Here is an 18849-nt window from a genome sequence, read left to right as displayed (position 1 = left end):
CTCAATGAGAAATTGGGGTTTTATTTTTTATGTATTTACTTATATTTGAGAGAGAGAGAGAGAGCATATGTGTGACTCGAGACAAGGTGCAGAGGGAGAGAGAGAGAGAGGGAGAATTCCAAGCAGGCTCAACCCTGAGCTGATGCAGAACTCCATCCCACCACCCTGGGATCATGACCTGAGCCGACATCAAGAGACACTCAACCAACTGAGCCACCCAGGTACCCCAGAAATTGGGGTTTTAGAAATAAGTATATACAGGAACTTGATACATAATGTATAGGTGGCACTTCAAATTAAATGGGAAAGAATGGAATCTGGTATATGGTGGGGGGGGGGGGGAAATCAGCTCACTCTAACCTCAATGGGATGCCACCTCACACCCACTAGAGTAGCTACTATCAGGATAATGGAAAAGAACAAGTGCTGGCCAAGATGTGGACAAGTTAGTACCTTTGTGCATCATGGTGGGAATGTAAAATGGTGCAGCCACCGTGGAAGACAGTTTGGTGGTTCCTCAAAAAGTTAAATGTAGTCCTACTATATTTAACTTGTGATTCAGCAGTTATGATTCAGCAGTTCCACTCCTAGATACATACCCAAGAGGAATGATAGCAGAGAATCAAATAGATATGTGTATGCAAATGTTCATAGTAGCACTATTCCCAATAGCCAAAAGGTGGAAAGAATCCAAATGTCCATTGAGGGATAAATGGATAAGCAAAATGTAGTATAAACATACAATAGAATATTACTCAGCCTTAAATAAGAATGAAATTCTGATACATTCTACAGCATGAATGAACCTTGAGGACATTATGTTGAGTAAAATAAGCCAGGCACAAAAGGGCAAATAGTGTTTGATTCCACTTAGATGAGGCACTTATAATATGCTAACTTATACAGACTGAAGGTAGTACCTGGGGGGAAGGGAGAATAGGGTGTTACTGTTAATTAGGTACAGAGTTTCTGTATCCATGGATGGGGCAGGACTGAAATATTTAAAGGTGGGGAGGTTTTTAAGCTTAGATCCAGGAAGTTGGCAATGAAGGGATGAGGCTCAAATCAGTGAATGGGTAGGATTTATGAGGTAGATTAGCCTAAATCCAAGAAAAGTGTGGGGCCAAAATGGAGATAATAAAAAAAAACATTAATGTGGCCTGGACTTGAAGAGAGGATTTCTTAAGTCCTTGAACAAAGGGAGCTTTAACAGGGGAAATGGTCTTAACTCTTAGACTGTGACAGCGTCAAGAAGGACATTGATTTAAATAATTTTATGCAGTGTGGCTATGAGGGAGTTCTACTCAAATCCAGGAATGCAGTGCTAAAATGGGGATTGGCTTGGGGTGGCTGGGTGGCTCAGTTGGTTAGGCGGCCAGCCTCGTCTCCAGTCATGATCTCGCAGTTCGTGAGTTCGAGCCCTACATCGGGTTCTGTGCTGACAGCTCAAAGCCTGGAGTCGGCTTCCAATTCTTGTCTCCCTCTCTCTCTGCCCCTCCCCTGCTCGTGCTGTCTCTGTCTCAAAAATAAATAAACATGAAAAAAATTAAAAATAAAATAAAATAGAGATTGGTTTAAATCCACTAAAAGAGTGAACCTAAGAGAGGTAAATGGCTTAAATCCATCAATGAGATGGGGCCTATAAGGATTTTGGCATAAATTCATTATGGGGATGTCTAAAATGGGATTGGTCCCCCACATCTTGTAGTAATCAACATTAATTATGCTGGAGTGGGATTAAGAGGGGATTGCTTTAGATTTATGAATTGGGTGTGGCTATGAGAGGAATGATTATGGTAAAAGATTGATTGCTTTCCTGTAAGATGAAGAACAAGAAATGGATCTTTTGTTCAACATTGTACTGGAGGTCATAGCCAGTGCAATAAGACAAGAAGAAATAAACAACATAAAGATCAAAAGAAGTAAAACTATCTTTATTCAGGCATGATTATTTATGTAGAAAATCAGGTGGAATCTCCAAAAATCTACCAGTACTAATAAATTAGTTTAGCAAGGTTAGAGAACACAAGATCAATAAAGAAAAATCATTTGTATTTCTATATAGGCAATAATCTGTTGGAAGTTGAAACAATAAAATACCATTTACAATACCAACTAATATATATAGTATTTAGAGATAAAGTTGACAGAAACGTGTAAGACATGGACACTGAAAATTATGAACTATTTAAAATATTTAATAAAGAAGACCTTAATAAATAGGAAATATATCATGTTCAGGGGTCCTAAAACTCAATACTGTTAAGATGTCAATTCTCCCAAAATTAATCTATAGATTCATCAGTCCAAATTCCAATAAAAATCCTTGAAGGTTTTTTTTTGAAATTAGCAAACTGACTAAAATTCATATGGAAATGCAAAGAACATAACAATTTTGAATAAACAGAAAATCAGAGTACTTACAATATTTCACTTCAGATTTATTACAGACATACAAAAATAAAGACAGTATAATATTGGTAACAAAATAGACAAATAGATCAATGGGAAAGCATAGAAAGTCTGCAACGAGATCCAGACATATAAGGACAACTGATTTTCAACAAAAGAATAAAAGATTTGTCTCTGGGTAAAGGAGTATATTTTAAACATATGGTGCTATAGCAGTTGGGTATAAATTGGATACACATACAAAAATTTTTTTTTGAGGAGTGCCTGGGTGGCTCTGTTGGTTGAGCATCCAGCTAGGTTTTGGCTCAGGTCATGATCCTAGGTTGGTGGGATGGAACCCCCCCTTCAGGCTCTGCACTGAGCATGGAGCCTGCCTAAAGATTCTCTCGCTCACTCTCTCTCCTTCTGCCCCTCTCCCCTGATCGCTCACTCTCTCTCAAATAAAATTATAAAAAAATAATTTTGAAACACACTTGTTTACATAAAGTGATGTAATTCAAAATAGATCATAGACCTAAATGTAAAACCTAAAACTATACAATTTCTAGAAGCAAGCATAGGAGAAAACCTTTGTGACCTTGTGTTAGGCAAAGGTTACTTAGATAGGATGTCAAAAACACAATCGATAAAGGAACCAATGGATAAATTAGACTGCACCAAAATTCAAAACTTTTGCCTTTCAAAAGACAGTGCAAATCACCATCTGATGAAGGATTGTATCTACAATATACACATAATGCCCCAAATTTAATAATAAAACAATCAATGCCATAAAAAATAGCCAAAATATTTGAACATAAACTTCATCAAGGAATATATATAGATGGCATATAATCATGTAAACAGTGTTCAATATTATTAGTCATTAGGGTGATGCAGGTTAAAATCATGATGAAATACCACTGTGTACAGTTAAAAAGTCTGATCATACCAACTGTTGGAGAATATACGGAGGAAATGGAGCTCTCATATGTTGCTGATAGAAATGTAAAATGATATAGCATTTCTAGAAAACAGTTTGGCAGTATTTTAAGTTAAACATATACATGATCCAGCCATTCTCTTTGCAGGTATTTACCTAAAAGAAATGGAAGAATGTACCTATACAAAGACTTGTATATGAATGTTCATAGCAGCTTTATTTGTTGTCTTAAGTCATCTCAGGCTGGCATAACAAAATACTATACACTAGGTGGCTTAAACTACAGATACTAATTTCTTGAAGTTCTGGAGACTCTGAAGTCCAAAATCAAAGTGCTAGCCAATAAAAGCTCTCTTCCTGGCTTGCAAATGACCACCTTCTACCTATATCTTCACATGGAGAGTGAGGGGGGGAGGGAGAGACAGGGAAAGAGAGAGAGAGAGGCTCTCTCCCTCTTCTTTTTAAAAAATTGTTAATGTTTATTTTTGAGAGAGACAGAGAGCAAGCAAGAAAAGGTCAGAGATAGAGGGAGACACAGAATCCGAAGCAGGTTCCAGGCTCTGAGCTGTCAGCACAGAGCCTGACAAGGGGCTCAAACTCATGAACCACGAGATCATGACCTGAGCTGAAGTTGGATGCTCAACCAACTGAGCCACCCAGGCTCCCCTCTCTCCCTCTTCTTATAAGGCCTCAATCCTATCATATTAGAACCTCGCTGTTATGATATCATTTAACCTTAATCACCTCCTAAAGACTATCTCCAGATACAATCACATTGGGGGGTTAAGGCTTCAACATATGAATTTTGGGGCAATACGATTCAGCCCATAATGTTCATTAATAGCCAAAAACTGAAAACAACCCAAATATCCATCAACAGATGAGTGGATCAACAAACTGTGGAATATTTACGTAGTGGAATATTACTCTGCAATAAAAAAGAATGAAAAATTTTGATGGATCTGTTAGAATAAAAACCAAACAGGGAACAGCTTAGAAAATTTGCTGAGGAAACAAAACCAGTTTGGTCATACAAACAAAGTTTAACTTTTCTTGCAAGGCTAATTTGACTTGGGTCATTTCTTGCTTATGCATCTGGAAATCATAAACAAAAAAAATTGTTTCCCAAGGTTGATATGCAGTAACCACTGACCAATTCTCTATCACTGAAGAAAATTCTAATATTATAGCAAATCGTTGTGAAGAATAAACAGTCACCACTTTCTTACTGTATAAACTGCTTTATAACTATATACCCCTGAGCTTCATTCCATGTTTTGGTCTGAGTGCTCCTTGTTTACCAATTATTTTCTTGGTGTGTGCACAATAAGATTTTACTAGGGGCACCTGGGTGGCTCAGTTGGTTAAGCTGCCAACTGCGGCTCAGTTCATGATCTTTTGGTTCTTGAATTCAAGCCCCATATCAGGCTCTGTACTGACAGCTCAGAGTCTGGAGCCTGCTTCAGATTCTGTGCCTCCCTCTCTTTCTGCCCCTCCCCCACTCTCTCTCTCTCTCTCAAAAATAAATAAACATTACATTTTTTAAAAATAAAGTTTTACTAATTACTACTTTCGTGATTGGTTTTACTTGTTATTTCTGAACTTAAAAAAATTAATGTTTATTTATTTTTGAGAGAGAGACAGTGAAAGAGAGAGAGTGCAAGTGGGGGAAGGGCAGAGAGAGGGGGACAGAGGATCCCAAGCGGGCTCTGCACTGACATCAGTGAGCCCGATGCAGGGCTCCAACTCACCAACCAGGAGATCATGACCTGAACTGAAGTCGGATGCTCAACTAACTGAGCCGCCCAGGTGCCTCTATCTCTGCACTTTTGAAATATCTCAAAATAACCCAGCTAAGTGAAAGAAGCCAGATATACTCCCAAAAAAGAGCACATACTATATTATTCCATTATATACAAATCTAGATTCCAGTTATATGTGGAATCTAAAAAACAAAACAAAACAAATGAACAAACACAAAAAGCAGAAACAGACCCATAAAAACAGAGAACAAACTGGTGGTTGCTTGAGGGGATGGGGTGGGGGGATGGGCAAAATAGGTGAAGGGCAGTGTAAGATACAGGCTTCCAGTTATGGAACAAAGTCATGGGGTGAAAGGTACAGCATAGGGAATACAGTCAATGGTGTTGTAATAGTGTTCTATGGTGACAGATGGTTGCTACTCTTGTGGTAAGCAATCACTATGTTGTATACCTGAAACTAATGGAATATTGTATGTCAGCTATTCTTTAATTTAAAAAAATCTAGGGCTGCCTGGGGGGCTCCATCAGTCAAGCATTTGACTTTTGATCTCAGCTCAGGTCTTGATCTCAGGGTAATGAGTTCAAGTCCCACGTTGGGCTCCATGCTGTACACAAAACCTACTTAAAAAAGAAAAAAAAATAAAGAAAAATCTAGAAAAAATGCAAACTGATGTACAGCGATAGAATACATCAGTGGCAGGGGCGCCGGGGTGGCTCAGTCGGCTAAGCGTCCGACTTCGGCTCAGGTCACGATCTCACTGTCCGTGGGTTCGAGCCCCGTGTCGGGCTCTGTGCTGACGGCTCAGAGCCTGGAGCCTGTTTCGGATTCTGTGTCTCCTTCTCTCTGACCTACCCCGTTCATGCTCTGTCTCTCTCTGTCTCAAAAATAAATAAACGTTAAAAAAATTTTTAATAAAAAAAAAAGAATAAATCAGTGGCTGGCAAGAGCAGGACACAGGAAAGAGAATTACTAGGCAGCAAGAGATAACTTTTGGCAGTGAGGATTATGTTTACTATCTTGATTGTAATAGTATCAGAGATGTAAACACAGTTAAAAACTAATCACATGTTGTCAGTTAAACCTCAATCCACTAAAAAAAGAAAAAAAAAAGGCTTGATTAAATTGTTGAGAATTGGGTGGGGCTATGAGAAGAATTGACTTAAATCCATGAATGAGATGAGGTGAAAAGGGGTAATAGGTTTATATTCATGAGTGAACAAGGCTAGGAAAAGCATTGGTTTAAACCACATTGAAGCAGGACTGAGAAGGGATTTGGCTCTGTCCACTCTGATTGATTAGGGGTGTCTGGGTGGCTCAGTCGGTTAAGCATCTGACTTCTGCTCAGGTCATGACCTCATGGTTCCTGGGTTCGAGTCCCACATCGGGTGAGCTGATGAGCCCTCCCTCTCTCCCTCTCTCTCTCTCAAAAAAATCAATTTTGATTAAAGATAAGCACCAGGACTGCTACCACATAGCTTAGCTGGACACAATGCAGGTGATTTGGAAGCTTTATTCCTAATCCCTTGAAAATGTTACAATGCACATCTCATTACCCTCACTTCCCAGAAGGGTAAACTGAGGCTCTGGATGAAGCAGTCACTAGGGTTCCACCTTGTGTAACTAGGGTCAGCCTTCTGTCTGGATGCCCCCACCCCACAACCCTGCCAACATCCTCAATGACCTAAGAACTGTTGCTTCAACTCAATCTTTGACTGTGTCCCCATTTGTGGCCCTGCTGGCTTCAGCTCTCAGTGAACCCCCACTCAACACCCAGGGCCCCTGCCATTACAGTTAATCCCGGAGGCCTCCATGGACACCCCATTCTTTTTTTAATGTTTACTTATTTATTTTGATTAGGGCAGGGGCAGAGAGAAGGACAGACAGAATCTCAAGCGGACTGTGTACCATCAGCCCAGAGCTGGACGCCAGGCTCAAACTCCCGAACCATGAGATCATGACCTGGATGACCCTAGACATCCCATTCTTTCCCAAAGTCACCCAAAACTGAGCATCTCCTACTCTGGAAGCTTTTCTCATTTCTAGACCCTGGAACCCCCATCCACTTGGCAAGTTCCATGACCCATTTCCAAAGCACTGAGGCTGTCAATGCCTGAAAGCCTCCCCTCATCATCCCCCCCCCAGCCTCGCCTTACAAGAGTGCACAAACCCTGCAAAACCTCCTGTCCACCAATCCACACAGCCTGAAGCTCTCTTTTTGCAGAATGTAATCACCCCTCTACACCAATCACCAGTTCCCAGAGCCATGAGCCCCATATTGAAAGCTGTGCTTTCCATCTTTACTGCTTGAAGTTTCAACTAGAGCAGGGAAAGTCAGTCAACAAGGTCCAGTGTATTTCCCTTCAGACAAGGTCAGATCAGAGGTGGGAGGGCCACAACATTCCAGGAGGAAGGAAAGCAGGGACCATTCTGCCCCTCTCACCTATGACACCACAGAGACCCTGAAAGGTGGCCCAGAGAGGCTGCCCGGCCACCCAGAATGAGCATCAGGACACAGTGTGTCCACAGCTTATAGTGAAAGTCACAGAAACAGTGCATGTTGGGGGTAAGGTTCTTGAGACTGGCCGGCTGTAGGGCCCTGGACAGGTGTCTGAGCCCCTGTGCCCCTCAGTTTCTTCCTCCACAAAGTGGTGGTCACGGTGGTCACAGACTGTCTCTCATTGCACCCCATTCCTCCTTCCACTACAGTAGCACTGTGCCCAAGCGCCCCCCCCCCGGACCTCTGTCCCCAGGCTGCCCCCACTTTTAATACCTAAGAGAGGCCTCATTTCTCACCTCTCATTGGCTGGTGTCCCCTCCCAACAGGGGGGCCTTCAAAGCCTCCTCAAGTTCAGGCCCCTACCACCCCTCCACTCTCCAGGGCACCTGCCCTTCCCAGCTTCTTGAGTCTCCCAGCCCTATCATGCTCAGGGCTCCAAACCCTCCCGTGGTACCCAAGTCTCCTCAAGGGCTACCCCCTGCCCAGCTCAACAGACTCTTCCAGTTCCCACGTAGGTCCTGGCTCAGGCCAACGTTCACTGCAAATGTACCGAGTAACTACCAGGAGCAAAGCTCTGTTGGAGGCTGCAGAGTTCCCTGGTAAACGTGGGTTCCACTTCTGCACCCCCGTGCTTAGTTGTCAGAGCTGGGGCGGGGACCTTAACTTTTCTGGGCCTCGACTTCCCCTTCTCGCTCACGGAATAAAGCCTCTCCTGGGTGGGAAAAGGAGCACAGCCCAGGGTCCTGGGAGAGCAGAGGGGGCGCTTGAGGTAGAGGGAGGCCAAGCGCTCACGCTGGCTCCCACAGCCAGGCCTCCTTGCCTGCCGCCAGGTAGGTGACTGCGCGGGTCAGGTCGCCGGGCACGGGACCAGCCGGCTACAGCGGCGCCCAGGCTCGGGCGGGCCGCCAGGTGAGCGCGCCCAGGAGCTCCAAACGCGTCGCTGGCGGCCGTGCGTCCACCCGACCGACTTCGGGTCATGGAGCCGCGCGCGGGGGGCGTCACGGACCCTAGGGGGAGCAGAGGAGGTACGGGAGGGTGGAGAGGGACTGGGCGCGTCCCTGTCACCCCCTCGCCCCGCCTGTCTGCTCCTCACCTTTTCCTTCCGACAGGTAGTAAACAAAGCAGCCCCGGCGCCCTAGTGGCGGTGGCGGTGGCGGTGGCGGTGGCGGTGGCGGCGGCGGCGAGAAGGGGGGCCCGGCGACCCGGGCTGGGCTCCAGGTCTCCGACCTGCACCCGTACCCGCACCCGCATCCGCACCGCGGGGCCGTGTACCAGACCCGGGGGCTCTCAGGAGTCTCCGGGGAGTTGTGCCACAGGGGTCTGCCCGGGTCACTGGGGACACCTGGGCACTCAGGGTCTGTAGTGAATTGCGGGGGTGGGGGCGTTAGGCGGGGAGCCTCTGGGATAAATGGAGGGGCAATCTGGGACTACGTGGGCCATCAGGGTATCTGGATACCTGGATATCTGGAAGGGGAATCGGGGGTGCCGGGGCCGCAGCGGCGGCCGACCCTGTTCTGTCGGGGCATCTGGAGAAATCGGGGTCCCTCTCGATATCGTGCGGAAAGAGTTTGGAATCTGGGGTTATGAAGGGGCAGTCGGAGACCTCCAGAGATAGTCCCAAGATGTTCGGAAGGGTCCGGGAATATTTCGGCCAAATAGCTATCTCCAGGATTATGGTGGGGGCAGGCGGGGGTCCACCGGCATACTCGCGATGGTCTGGGGGTCGCGGGAGTTGAGAGGGGCAGTGGGCGACCTTCGGAACTATCGAGCGAGTGGTCGGGGGGCTCTGAAGATCTTGAGGGGCATTCTAGGTCTTCGGACGTCGGGGAGCGTGGGGGTTGGCCGAGGCTCCGGCGGGCGCTGACCTGTTCCTTTCACCCGCGCAGGCCGGGGCCTTTCCCTGCCCGCGGGCCCCAGAGCCCGGCAGCTCCTGGCGCGGCTGGACGCGCGCCCCCTGGCGGCCCGAGCTGCGGCCGACGTGGCGGCGCTGGTACGCAGGACGGGCGCCACATTGCGCCTGCGCCCCAAGGCCGGTGCGTGTCGGGGTCGGGGCGGGGCCTCCCGGGGGGCGGGGTCTGACTGGAGCCGGATTCTGACGTAGCGGACCCGGGATGGTTGGTTGCTCCCCTGGGTGGGGCCAATGCTCCCCTGGGGGGGGGACTGGTGGGGCGGGGCTCGGAGGGAGCTGCGAGACGGGGGAGCCCTGACGTGATCCTAGAATATTCCTCCAGGAGGTGACACTGGGAAGGTTACTGCAGTAGGTGAATGTTGCATGGCTAGTTGTGAGTGCGGGCCGGATTGGTTATCCCTGTCGGTGGGGCTTTGAATGGCATTTCTGAGAAGGTGGGTCCTGGAGAGCGTTGGGGGCGGGCACTTGGCTAAGGGGCGGTCCTGGAAAGCCACTCTAGGGGGTGGAGCCTACAAACGCGAAGGGGCGGGACTCGAAATGTCAGGAATGGGTTGAAGTTTATAGGCCAGTTAGAGGGCGGAGCCTGGAAAGTTCCGGAGCCCAATCTTGGAATTGCACCCTCCAGGGAGGGCCTGAGGGTGTTAATATGAGGAGCGAGATCTTCGTGTGTATTAGAGGGCCGTAGGAAAGTCTGGAGGCTTATTCTATTAGCCGGGCCCAGATTTATTACTTAAAAAGGTAGGGGGGGGGGGGTCAAGTCAGTTATTCAGGTGTGCTGAGTTCAGTTAAATGAGTGCGTGTGTCTCTCTGCGTTCCACAGGCAAGGAAATGAGGTGAGGCTAGAATGTTAAATCAGGGGGTAGATCCTTGGTGGTTTCCATGGAGCATCCCTCTGATTGCCTTTTCCATCTTCCAGCCATTAGTGTGCTAGATTCTGCCGACATAGAGGTTACAGACAGTCGCCTGCCTAATGCCACTTTTGTGGATCACCGGCCCCAGGTACCATTTTGTCTTCTTAAAGAATGCCACCTGTTTTTAGACTGGAAATGTATGTACACTTGTGTCTTTACTCCAGCATCACCGGTCAGAGACCTTGGGTACAGGTACTGCACCGCCCCAAGTGACCCAGAATAAGGCACGTTCTGCTTCGAAGCCGCTCCAGGCCTCTGGACGGTTCTATGTGGAACTGGTTCGCGGTTCCGCGGGCTTTGGCCTCACATTAAGCGGAGGCCAAGATTCAGCCGGGGATACTCCTCTGGCAGTGCGTGGGCTGCTGAAGGATGGGCCGGCACAGCGCTGTGGTCGCTTGCAGGTAAGGTATAAGACACCCTTCATTAAACAGGACTAGCCCAGTCCTTACCCTTTGTTGGGGTGTCCTCCATCTGTTCTTTTTACAACACCCCTCGCCTTGTATTCTTGCAGGCCGGGGACCTCGTGCTCCACCTCAACGGAGAGCCAACGCAGGGCCTCACCCACGCGCAGGTGGTGGAGCGGATTCGCGCAGGCGGACCCCGTCTCCGCCTTGTATTAAGCAGGCCCCTTGAAACCCACCCCGGCAAGCCTGAGGGGATGGGAGGGCCTCAGAAAGGAGATGGTGGGTTTCCCAAAGGAGAGGGGTCAGAGATCTGTGAGAGGAAGGAGAGGGTGGCAGAGTGGAGAGGCTGGGGTCCAGGGCACGAAGAGGTGGTGGTCTCAGTGGGCAGGGTCAGAGTTCACTGTCTGTGACGGGTCATGGTATTACCAAAAGCAGGGTTGGGAAGGGCAGGGTCCCAGGATAGGAATAAAAGTAGATTTTAGAGTGGAGGCTTTTGAGGTACTGGGAGAGGAGTGGGGAGAACGGGTCTGGGGTAAAAGTGGATGTTCAGAAGGAAGAGTTGTGGTCCTCACATCAGAAGGCAGAGTGGGTCTCAGCAGGGAGAGCATGGGATGGTGAAGCGAGGGGGATACAGAGGGTAGGGGGGTCTAGTTCCAAAGCTGAGGGGTCCATTAGGGAAAAGGTTGGGAGTAGAGGGAGGTGGGTTAAGGAAAGGGAGAGTCTACGGTACTAGATAGGAGGGGTTTGGCATCTTGAGGTCACCGTCAGGGTTTGATTTCCTTTGGGGATTGTAGGAAATTATTTTGGGGGGGGGCATGTTCTGGATTCAGGTGGGGCACGGTCTTGGGAAAAGTGGTGTTGGGGGGGGGTCTTGAGGGGTGGCATCGGTTCCTGAATGTTGTGTCCAGTCCTCAAAGGGATATTTCTCTAAGGATTGGGGTCTCTGTCTCCTGCAAGCCCCTGGAGCCTCCCTGCCACGCTCCACTATGGGGCTTGGCTCTCAGTTCCCCATCCTATCGCCCAATCTAACCCGCAGTTCTGCCATCCCCAGATCGCAGGCCAGATCCTGGGGGACCAGAGGTGATGAAGTCTCGCAGCGCCAGCGCTTCCCCACATCAGCACCCGCTATCCCGTACTATGGCCCAAACCCAGGGCAGCCCAGAGCCTAGCCCAGAGGGGGCAGCCGACTGCCCCGCGGTTCCTCCACCTGAGCGCCGCACAGAGGACCCTGATGACCGAACCCCAGGTTCCCCGGGACCCTGGCTGGTGCCGAGTGAGGAACGGCTCTCGCGGGCCCTAGGGGTCCCAGGGGCTGCGCAGCTTGCTCTGGAGATGGCAGCTGGGAGGCGGAGGCACTGAGCATGTAACAGAGGGTTCAGTGCTCCCTTGGTACAGCCCAACCTGTATCTGGTGTGCCCCGCCGGCCTCACACTAGCATCGCTATCATGGGCGGGGAGAGCTTCCTCTCTGTGTTGTCTCACCCTGCTTCCTGCTGAGCAGCGGACCAGCTCATGCTCCCCTCGCGGTGTCAGTGGTACAGCCCTCCGGACGGGCCAGACCAGCGCTTCTGGTTTCGAGCGGGGGTGGTAATAAAATGGTTCGACCCAATCTTGACTTGCCAGGTGCTGTAGGCCGGGTGGGGCTCCTGAGTTCACCCCGTAAATGAGGGGGTGGGTCGATCTGGTTTCAAGGAGGGCCTCTTCTTGCAGCCATTGACAAACTTCGTGTTGTTTCACTTGTGCCTCTAGCGGGGTCTGCTTTTGCTGATCCTCAGCCGGGCGTGCTTTCTCCCCACTCGGTTTCTCTTCCCCAACTCCTGCTTCTCTCCGCATTCGTTTCACTTTTGGGGAGGTGTGCAGGGCTCACAGATAATCTTTGCTCCTGGCACGGGGAATGCAGAGGTGGGCCCGTTGTAGCGGGAGTGCACCTATATACCCACAGCTCCAGGCAGGAATCCTCCAGACCCTCAGCTGATGAGCAGATAGCAAGGCTAGAACCTGGGTGGCTTCTTTCGCCAGGAGCCTGTGGTCTCTCACTTCCGGCCTGGTTGACCAGCTTTTGCTGGCACGTTGACTGCCACCCTTAGGGCATTGGTTGGGGCCCTGGAACCCCCTTTGGGGTGGAGTCGGGAAGGCGTGAGTCAGCGGGCTGGGCTAAAAAAAGGCTGTTAGAACCTTTGAGCCGTGGCCCCCTCTTCCATAGATGGTGAGGAACTGCAGCCAGGCTTGTATGCACACGCCACATGCTGGGCGTTCCGGTCCTGGGAGAGGCCAGAGTTTCCTCCATCCTGGGAGCAGTGCCCCAAAGCCAGGGCTTATATGGCCAGCAGGACTCCAACCGGGATAGCCCCAAAGCCAGCACTGGCTGAAGCCAGAAATGTCCAGTCACCTCCGCTTGTCACCACATCCTGAACACTTGGCCCCATACCCCCAATGAAGGAAGCTGTGGTCAGGCAGGAGTGGGCAACTCCCACCTCTACAGGGAGGGGTCGGAGAGGGGCGACAAATTGAAAGACCAGAGGTGAGTTTCCAGAGTGACACTGAGAGGAGAGAAGGACTGCAAATCCAGGCTGGGAGCCAGGGTATAAAGAGGTGACCCCTTGAATGGTCAGCACTGTGGACATTGTGGGAGAGTGCGCTGGGGCTTCCAGCTACCCTTGACTCAGGAAGCCTGGTGGAGGTGTGGCTCTATGGAAGTCAGGAGCCCCAGTCCTATAAACACAGTCACACCCAGGAGACTAATAATAGTAACCCCAGCCACCATTTACTTAGCCTTGCCTCCCCTGTTGGCTTTACTTGCACTATCTATTTTCATCTACTTACTCCTCTACTCAACAATCCTGTTGTGTCCATTTCATGGGGGAGGGAAGTGAGCCCAGACAGTATAAATGACTTGAGGGAGGGTGTTGAAGCAAGATTTAAAGCCAGAATGGGGTACCTGGATGGCTCAGTAGGTGAAGTATGCAACTCTTGATCTGGGGGTTTTATTCAGCCCAGCCCGCTGACTCACACCTGTGAGTTTGAGCCCTATGTTGGGTGTAGAGATTACTTTTAAAAAATCTTTTTGGGGGCACCTGGGTGGCTCAGTTGGTTAAGCATCCAACTTTGGCTCAGGTCATGTTCTCATAGTTCGTGAGTTCAAGCCCCGGATAAGGCTCTCTGCTGTCATCAGGGAGCCCGCTTTGGATCTTTTGTACCCCCCCCCTTCCCTCCCCTTCCCCTGCTTGCTCTCTCTCTTGCTCTCAAAAACAAACATTAAAAAATCTTTTTTTTGAGAGAGAGAGAGAGAGAGAGAGAGAAAAGAGTGCAAGTGGGGGAGAGGGAGAGAGAGAATCTTAAGCAGGCTCCATGAGATCATGGAGATCCATGAGATCAACCGTGGGATCAGGACCTGAGCCAAAAATTAAGAGACACTTGACTGACTGAGCCACCCAGGTGCCCCCTAAAAAATCTTAATCAAGGCCAGATTCCCAAGACTGTCCTCTTAATCTCACCTGCATCTGACAAAATAATTGCACTAGGGAGACGGTGGAATGAAAAACATAAAGATTTCTAACCTTGTGTAGATTTATGTCAGAAAAGACAAGAAAATGAATAAATAAAGGATAGCTTCAGAGGCCAGAATTATAAAAATAACAAAAGGAGGTTATGTTGGTGGAGGTGATGATGGTGGGCTGCTGGTCTCTTTGGAGACATAACATTTGAGCTGGGACCTGAATGACCAGAAGCCAAATGTATGAAGAGCTTGAGGAAGGGCATTGACAGCCATGGGAACAGCAAGTGCAAAGGCCCTGAGGTGGAGCAGAGTTTGTTTTGTTCTAGAATCTCAGACATGTCCTCACAAAGTTGAAAGCACACATTCAGAGGTGGGAGAAATGTGCTTCATTCCTTCCACCACCCAACCACTCTCAGCAATTTGGGTTGACAGAGGGGTGCCCCTTCCTTGGTTTTGAGGGGCCCCAGGTTGGGGGTACAGGCAGGTCCTTGTGTTGAACTGTCCTGGCCTTCCAGCTACAACTCTTCCCTCCTAAAATGGGGTGAGAATAAAACCAAGTCCAGTCTGGATAGTGTGATCCTCAGCACATCTCCATGAATATCCAGATTCCCGTGACCAGGTGTATGTCTCAGATGCAGAAATCAAGGCTGAGTCAGGAGAAATTGCTCACTTAGGATGACACACTTCAAATGTCATCAGCATTGTCACCCAGACTGGCACCCCAGGAGCCTTCCTCTCATCTTGTCAAACTTCCAGCAATAAAGAAATCCATGATCCTTCCCCATTCCTCATCAAGGGCTGTGCTGGTGGCTGCTCTCCTTAGAACCAGGAAATGGAGGCCCAGCACTTAGGGCCAGGGCTTCCCTAGGATTGCAGAACAGAGAATCAGACCCTGGGCTGTGACACTGTTACTAATATCTGTCCCGATTTACTGAGCAGCTTGATGCTCACCAAGCCCTGTTCTCTTTTAGCCGGTGCGCTAGCACAGTCTCATTTCCATCACTGCTAGGAGGTTTATTCCACCAACCATGGTCTTTTATCCGAAATTCCGAAGTCCAAAAAGCACATGTTGGGAACCATTTGGTTACGAAACCTGACCTGACTTAACGAGGCACAATTTTCAGTTTTGACTTATCCCACTTACTGTAAACGACATCCACACCTTTTCTTGAAGAAATATTAAGGTGTGTGTGTTTTTTTTTAACGGAGCAGCCTCAAACCTCGCTGAGAGTGTCAAGAAACACACAACTAAGATCCGAAATATTCAGAATTCTGGAAACACACATGGGTTTAACCATGCCCTCAGTCATTTTTACAGCTAAGGAAACGGAGTCATACCTCCCCCCCTCCTCCCACTAAAACCAGATCCCCGCGGTTCCGAATTGAGTCACCACCGAAAGCATTCCTATTCTGAAAGCGCGAAAGGTCTCGCCATTACCGCCATTACCGCACTTGGTACCCCGCACTGCCAAGCCTCAAAGGCTGGCGCCTCTGGAGGTGGGGCGCCCTGGGGGCTATGAGACAGGCGGGGAGTATCCTTGGCAGGCGGGGCAAAGGGGCTTCCGGGGCGGCAGCCACCTGGCCCGGCCCCCTCCGGCCCCGCCCGCTTCTGCTCTGCGAGGTGATTCACTCCCTCCTTCGCCTCGGGGGCCCCCTTCCCGTCCAGACGGCGGGCAAGACGGCAGGGTGTGCAGCGTCCCCCAATCCACGAGCAAGCAAGTAGATACTCTGCGCCCCTAGGGACTCCAGCGCACCCGATGGCGGATTCCGAGCGCCTCTCGGCTCCCGGCTGCTGGGCTGCCTGCACCAACTTTTCGCGCACCCGAAAGGGAATTCTCCTGTTGGCTGAGATTGTGAGCGTCCCGGGATAGGCGGGTGGGCAAAGGCGGGGTGGGGTGGCTGGACCACGCGTAGCCCAGCGACCCCAGGTGAGGCAGACGTGGGCCCGGAGGCGCTCCCCAGTGAGGGAGGGTGGGTGGGTGACTTAGCGGCAGAAGCCCGAAACTGGGGGCTCGGGGCGAGTCCGTGGGGTTTGGAGAAGGTGGTCAGGAGCTGCTGGGCCACGGGGTGACGCAAGGGGTCCATAGAGCATATGGGGGGCCCTGTGGAGGGAGACCGCGTGGACACATCGGTGGGCTCAACCGAGGGATCCTAGGGGGCTGGGAGGTGGGGGGCCTCCCGTGGCAGGGCGTAGCGCGGCCTGGGCACAGGCGGGCGGGCTGGCCGGGAGCCCAGGGGCGGGGCCTGTTGGGGTGGGGCCCTGAGAGCTGGTCCTTCGGGGTAGGGCGGTCCGCCTTTTACCAGTTCTTCCTCACCCTTCTGTGGTCGGGCCGGAGGTCCTTAGCTATTCCGGCCGCTCGGGAGCCTGGGTTTCCTACCTCCCTCAAAGTGGGCGCCGTCTTTGATTCACTTGTAAAAGGGGTGCGACGCCTTTAACACAGCCCTGCCCCTCCGGTGTCATTCTCACCGCTTCCCAAAAGGGTTGCCGAGGGAACCGCAGGTCCCGCCCCTGTCAAGGCCCTGAAGCTGGCGCCAGCAGTACTCACAAAACACCTGGCTGCACCACTCCCAGCAGCCCGCCCCTATGCTGGAAGGGAAAAGGGGCGAAATTGAGGCACCCAACGCTACCCCTTACTAGCTAGGTGACCCTGGGCAAGTCACTTAACCTCTCTGGAGCTCACTTTTCTCACCTGTAAAATAAAGATACTAATAGTACCCAGCTCATTAGGTTGTCGTGATAATTAAGTAAATTAATATTTGTACAGCTCTTAGAAGAAGAACCTTTGAGACACAATGAGCGCACAATAAATGTTTAGCGATTATTATTTGTCATCTTTCCAGTCCTGGTAGGCATCTGAGTTTAAGACCTTCAGTTTAAATCAATCCCCTCAGCCCTGATGGGCACTGATCATAGGCCCCCTTTCCCCTGTCATCCTTCCAGATATTTTGCCTGGTGATTCTGATCTGCTTCAGTGCCTCCACACCAGGATACTCCTCCCTGTCGGTGGTTGAAATGATCCTTGCTACTATCTTCTTTGTCATCTACATGTGTGACGTGCACACTAAGATACAGATCATCAACTGGCCTTGGAGTGTGAGAAGGGGGCTGAAAATGGCGTGGTTAGGGAGGGACCTGGGCAGGTGGGATGGTCCCAGTAACTCTGGATGCTGACTTCCCTCTTCTCTCTACACATCACAGGATTTCTTCCGAACCCTCATAGCGGCCATCCTCTACCTGATCACCTCCATTGTTGTCCTGGTTGAGAGAGGAAATGCCTCCAAAATCATCGCAGGGGTAAAAGCTGCAGGGGCAGCTCTAAAGTAAAGAGAGAGGGGTTTGAGAATCCAGGGGCCATCTCTGCCCCTGTTTTTGCCAGAAAGTGTGTGACCCCTAGCAGGCCACACTTGTCCTCAGAGCCTACAGGAAAGTCTGGCCCAGGCCCTGGTTTTCCTCCCAAGATCACCATTTGCTGTGAAAGGCCATACTTTGTCCAACACAGGGACCTTTGTGGGAAGAGCAAAGAGGCAGCCCCCTTGTCAATACATTAGACTATCATCTGCTAGAACTTTGTCTCAAATGTACAGTGTGAATGGTGCCACCAACATGTGGGGCCACCATGTGGTTTCCCTGTGTTGGGAGGGTCTAGGAAGAGGGAGGGTAGGGTAGATTCCAGTCTCCTGGTCTTTCCCTGGGGCTCTCTGGCTTCCTGATCTGGGTTTTAGTCACCATCCCTGTGTAGGGCAGTCATTGGAGGTGGTGGACAAAGAAGCAAAAGCCTGAGTAAGCTGACCAACCTAATCCAACCTCACTTACTCCCATCGCCACCCTCAGGTACTGGGCCTAATTGTTTCATGCCTCTTTGGCTATGATGCCTACATCACCTTCCCCTTGCGGCAGCAAAGACATACAGCAGCCCCTACTGGTAAGTGTGTGTGTGTGTGGGGGGGGGGGGGAGTGTTGCTTAGGGGGCTGAGGAGAGAAGGAAAGGGGTCTCCCAAGGGCATGAATGCCCCTTATTGGTACTGATGGCTTTAGTGCCAGTAAGTACCATAAGCTTCAGTATTCTTGTCTGTAAATAGGCGTATGAATCCAGCCAATGCTTTCCTCTCTTTTCCTCACTTGCAGACCCTGCAGATGGCCCGGTGTAGGTGAACTCCCTTCATTTCTCTCTGCAACCTGCAAATAACACTTCCATGGAAATAACTCCCTCCTGCTCCTACAGCACTCCCAGCCAACTCCCAGTCCCTTATTTGAAGTAAAAGTGCCTTTATCGGGAGAATCTATTTTCCTACCTGCCAATTCCTCCTGGGTGTGGCCATTTTTATGGGTGTGCCTATGTCCCCCTTCCTTCTGCAGTATCCAAAAGGAGACACCTGTTCTGCCTGGACTATGCACCCACTTAAGCCACAAAATGAGGGAGGAGGGAGCCTCAGATTTGAGATTTTAGGTCCCAGGTTGTGACCCACACCAAAAAAACTCCTCAGTGTGGGTGGTGGTTCTGTGGAGGGATAAATAAAGAGATTGTTAGAACATA

General features: G+C 50.0%; 2 protein-coding genes across 3 annotated transcripts; both read left to right on the top strand.

Annotated features, from left to right (window-relative positions):
* Positions 1 to 8515: 8515 nt before the first annotated feature.
* Positions 8516 to 12427, top strand: MAGIX (MAGI family member, X-linked). 2 transcript variants are annotated; one of them, XM_019417468.2, is made up of 6 exons: positions 8516 to 8620; positions 9482 to 9628; positions 10421 to 10503; positions 10580 to 10816; positions 10927 to 11098; positions 11871 to 12427. In XM_019417468.2, the coding sequence occupies exons 1-6, from the start codon at positions 8572 to 8574 to the stop codon at positions 12176 to 12178; spliced, it is 996 nt and encodes a 331-aa protein (XP_019273013.2). In that variant the 5' UTR covers positions 8516 to 8571; the 3' UTR covers positions 12179 to 12427. The 2 variants fall into 2 exon arrangements, with proteins under 2 accessions (XP_019273013.2, XP_053747607.1); XM_053891632.1 differs by having other exon boundaries at positions 8531 to 8704.
* A 3486-nt stretch (positions 12428 to 15913) lies between these two features.
* PLP2 (proteolipid protein 2) lies at positions 15914 to 18849 on the top strand. Its single transcript, XM_019417474.1, has 5 exons — positions 15914 to 16167; positions 17256 to 17408; positions 17514 to 17609; positions 18147 to 18237; positions 18441 to 18849. Exons 1-5 carry the CDS (start codon positions 16072 to 16074, stop codon positions 18461 to 18463), a joined length of 459 nt encoding a protein of 152 aa, XP_019273019.1. The 5' UTR covers positions 15914 to 16071; the 3' UTR covers positions 18464 to 18849.

This window comes from Panthera pardus, unplaced genomic scaffold (genome assembly GCF_024362965.1).
Source record: "Panthera pardus isolate Hobbes unplaced genomic scaffold, ASM2436296v1 HiC_scaffold_27, whole genome shotgun sequence".
NCBI classification, from domain to species: Eukaryota; Metazoa; Chordata; class Mammalia; order Carnivora; family Felidae; genus Panthera; species Panthera pardus.
Note: the sequence above shows the minus strand (reverse complement) of the source record. Positions and strands in the feature narration are given on the sequence as shown.

What these genes read in the sequence shown, in the direction of transcription:
- MAGIX (XM_053891632.1), top strand. Translation starts at nt 8,572, where the DNA reads ATGGAGCCGCGCGCGGGGGGCGTCACGGACCCTAGGGGGAGCAGAGGA. An exon ending in TCACCTTTTCCTTCCGACAG is followed by an intron (nt 8,705 to 9,481) that starts GTAGTAAACAAA and finishes TCACCCGCGCAG; the next exon opens with GCCGGGGCCTTTCCCTGCCC. An exon ending in AGCGCTGTGGTCGCTTGCAG is followed by an intron (nt 10,817 to 10,926) that starts GTAAGGTATAAG and finishes GTATTCTTGCAG; the next exon opens with GCCGGGGACCTCGTGCTCCA.
- PLP2 (XM_019417474.1), top strand. Translation starts at nt 16,072, where the DNA reads ATGGCGGATTCCGAGCGCCTCTCGGCTCCCGGCTGCTGGGCTGCCTGC. An exon ending in TCATCAACTGGCCTTGGAGT is followed by an intron (nt 17,409 to 17,513) that starts GTGAGAAGGGGG and finishes TACACATCACAG; the next exon opens with GATTTCTTCCGAACCCTCAT. An exon ending in CCTCCAAAATCATCGCAGGG is followed by an intron (nt 17,610 to 18,146) that starts GTAAAAGCTGCA and finishes CGCCACCCTCAG; the next exon opens with GTACTGGGCCTAATTGTTTC.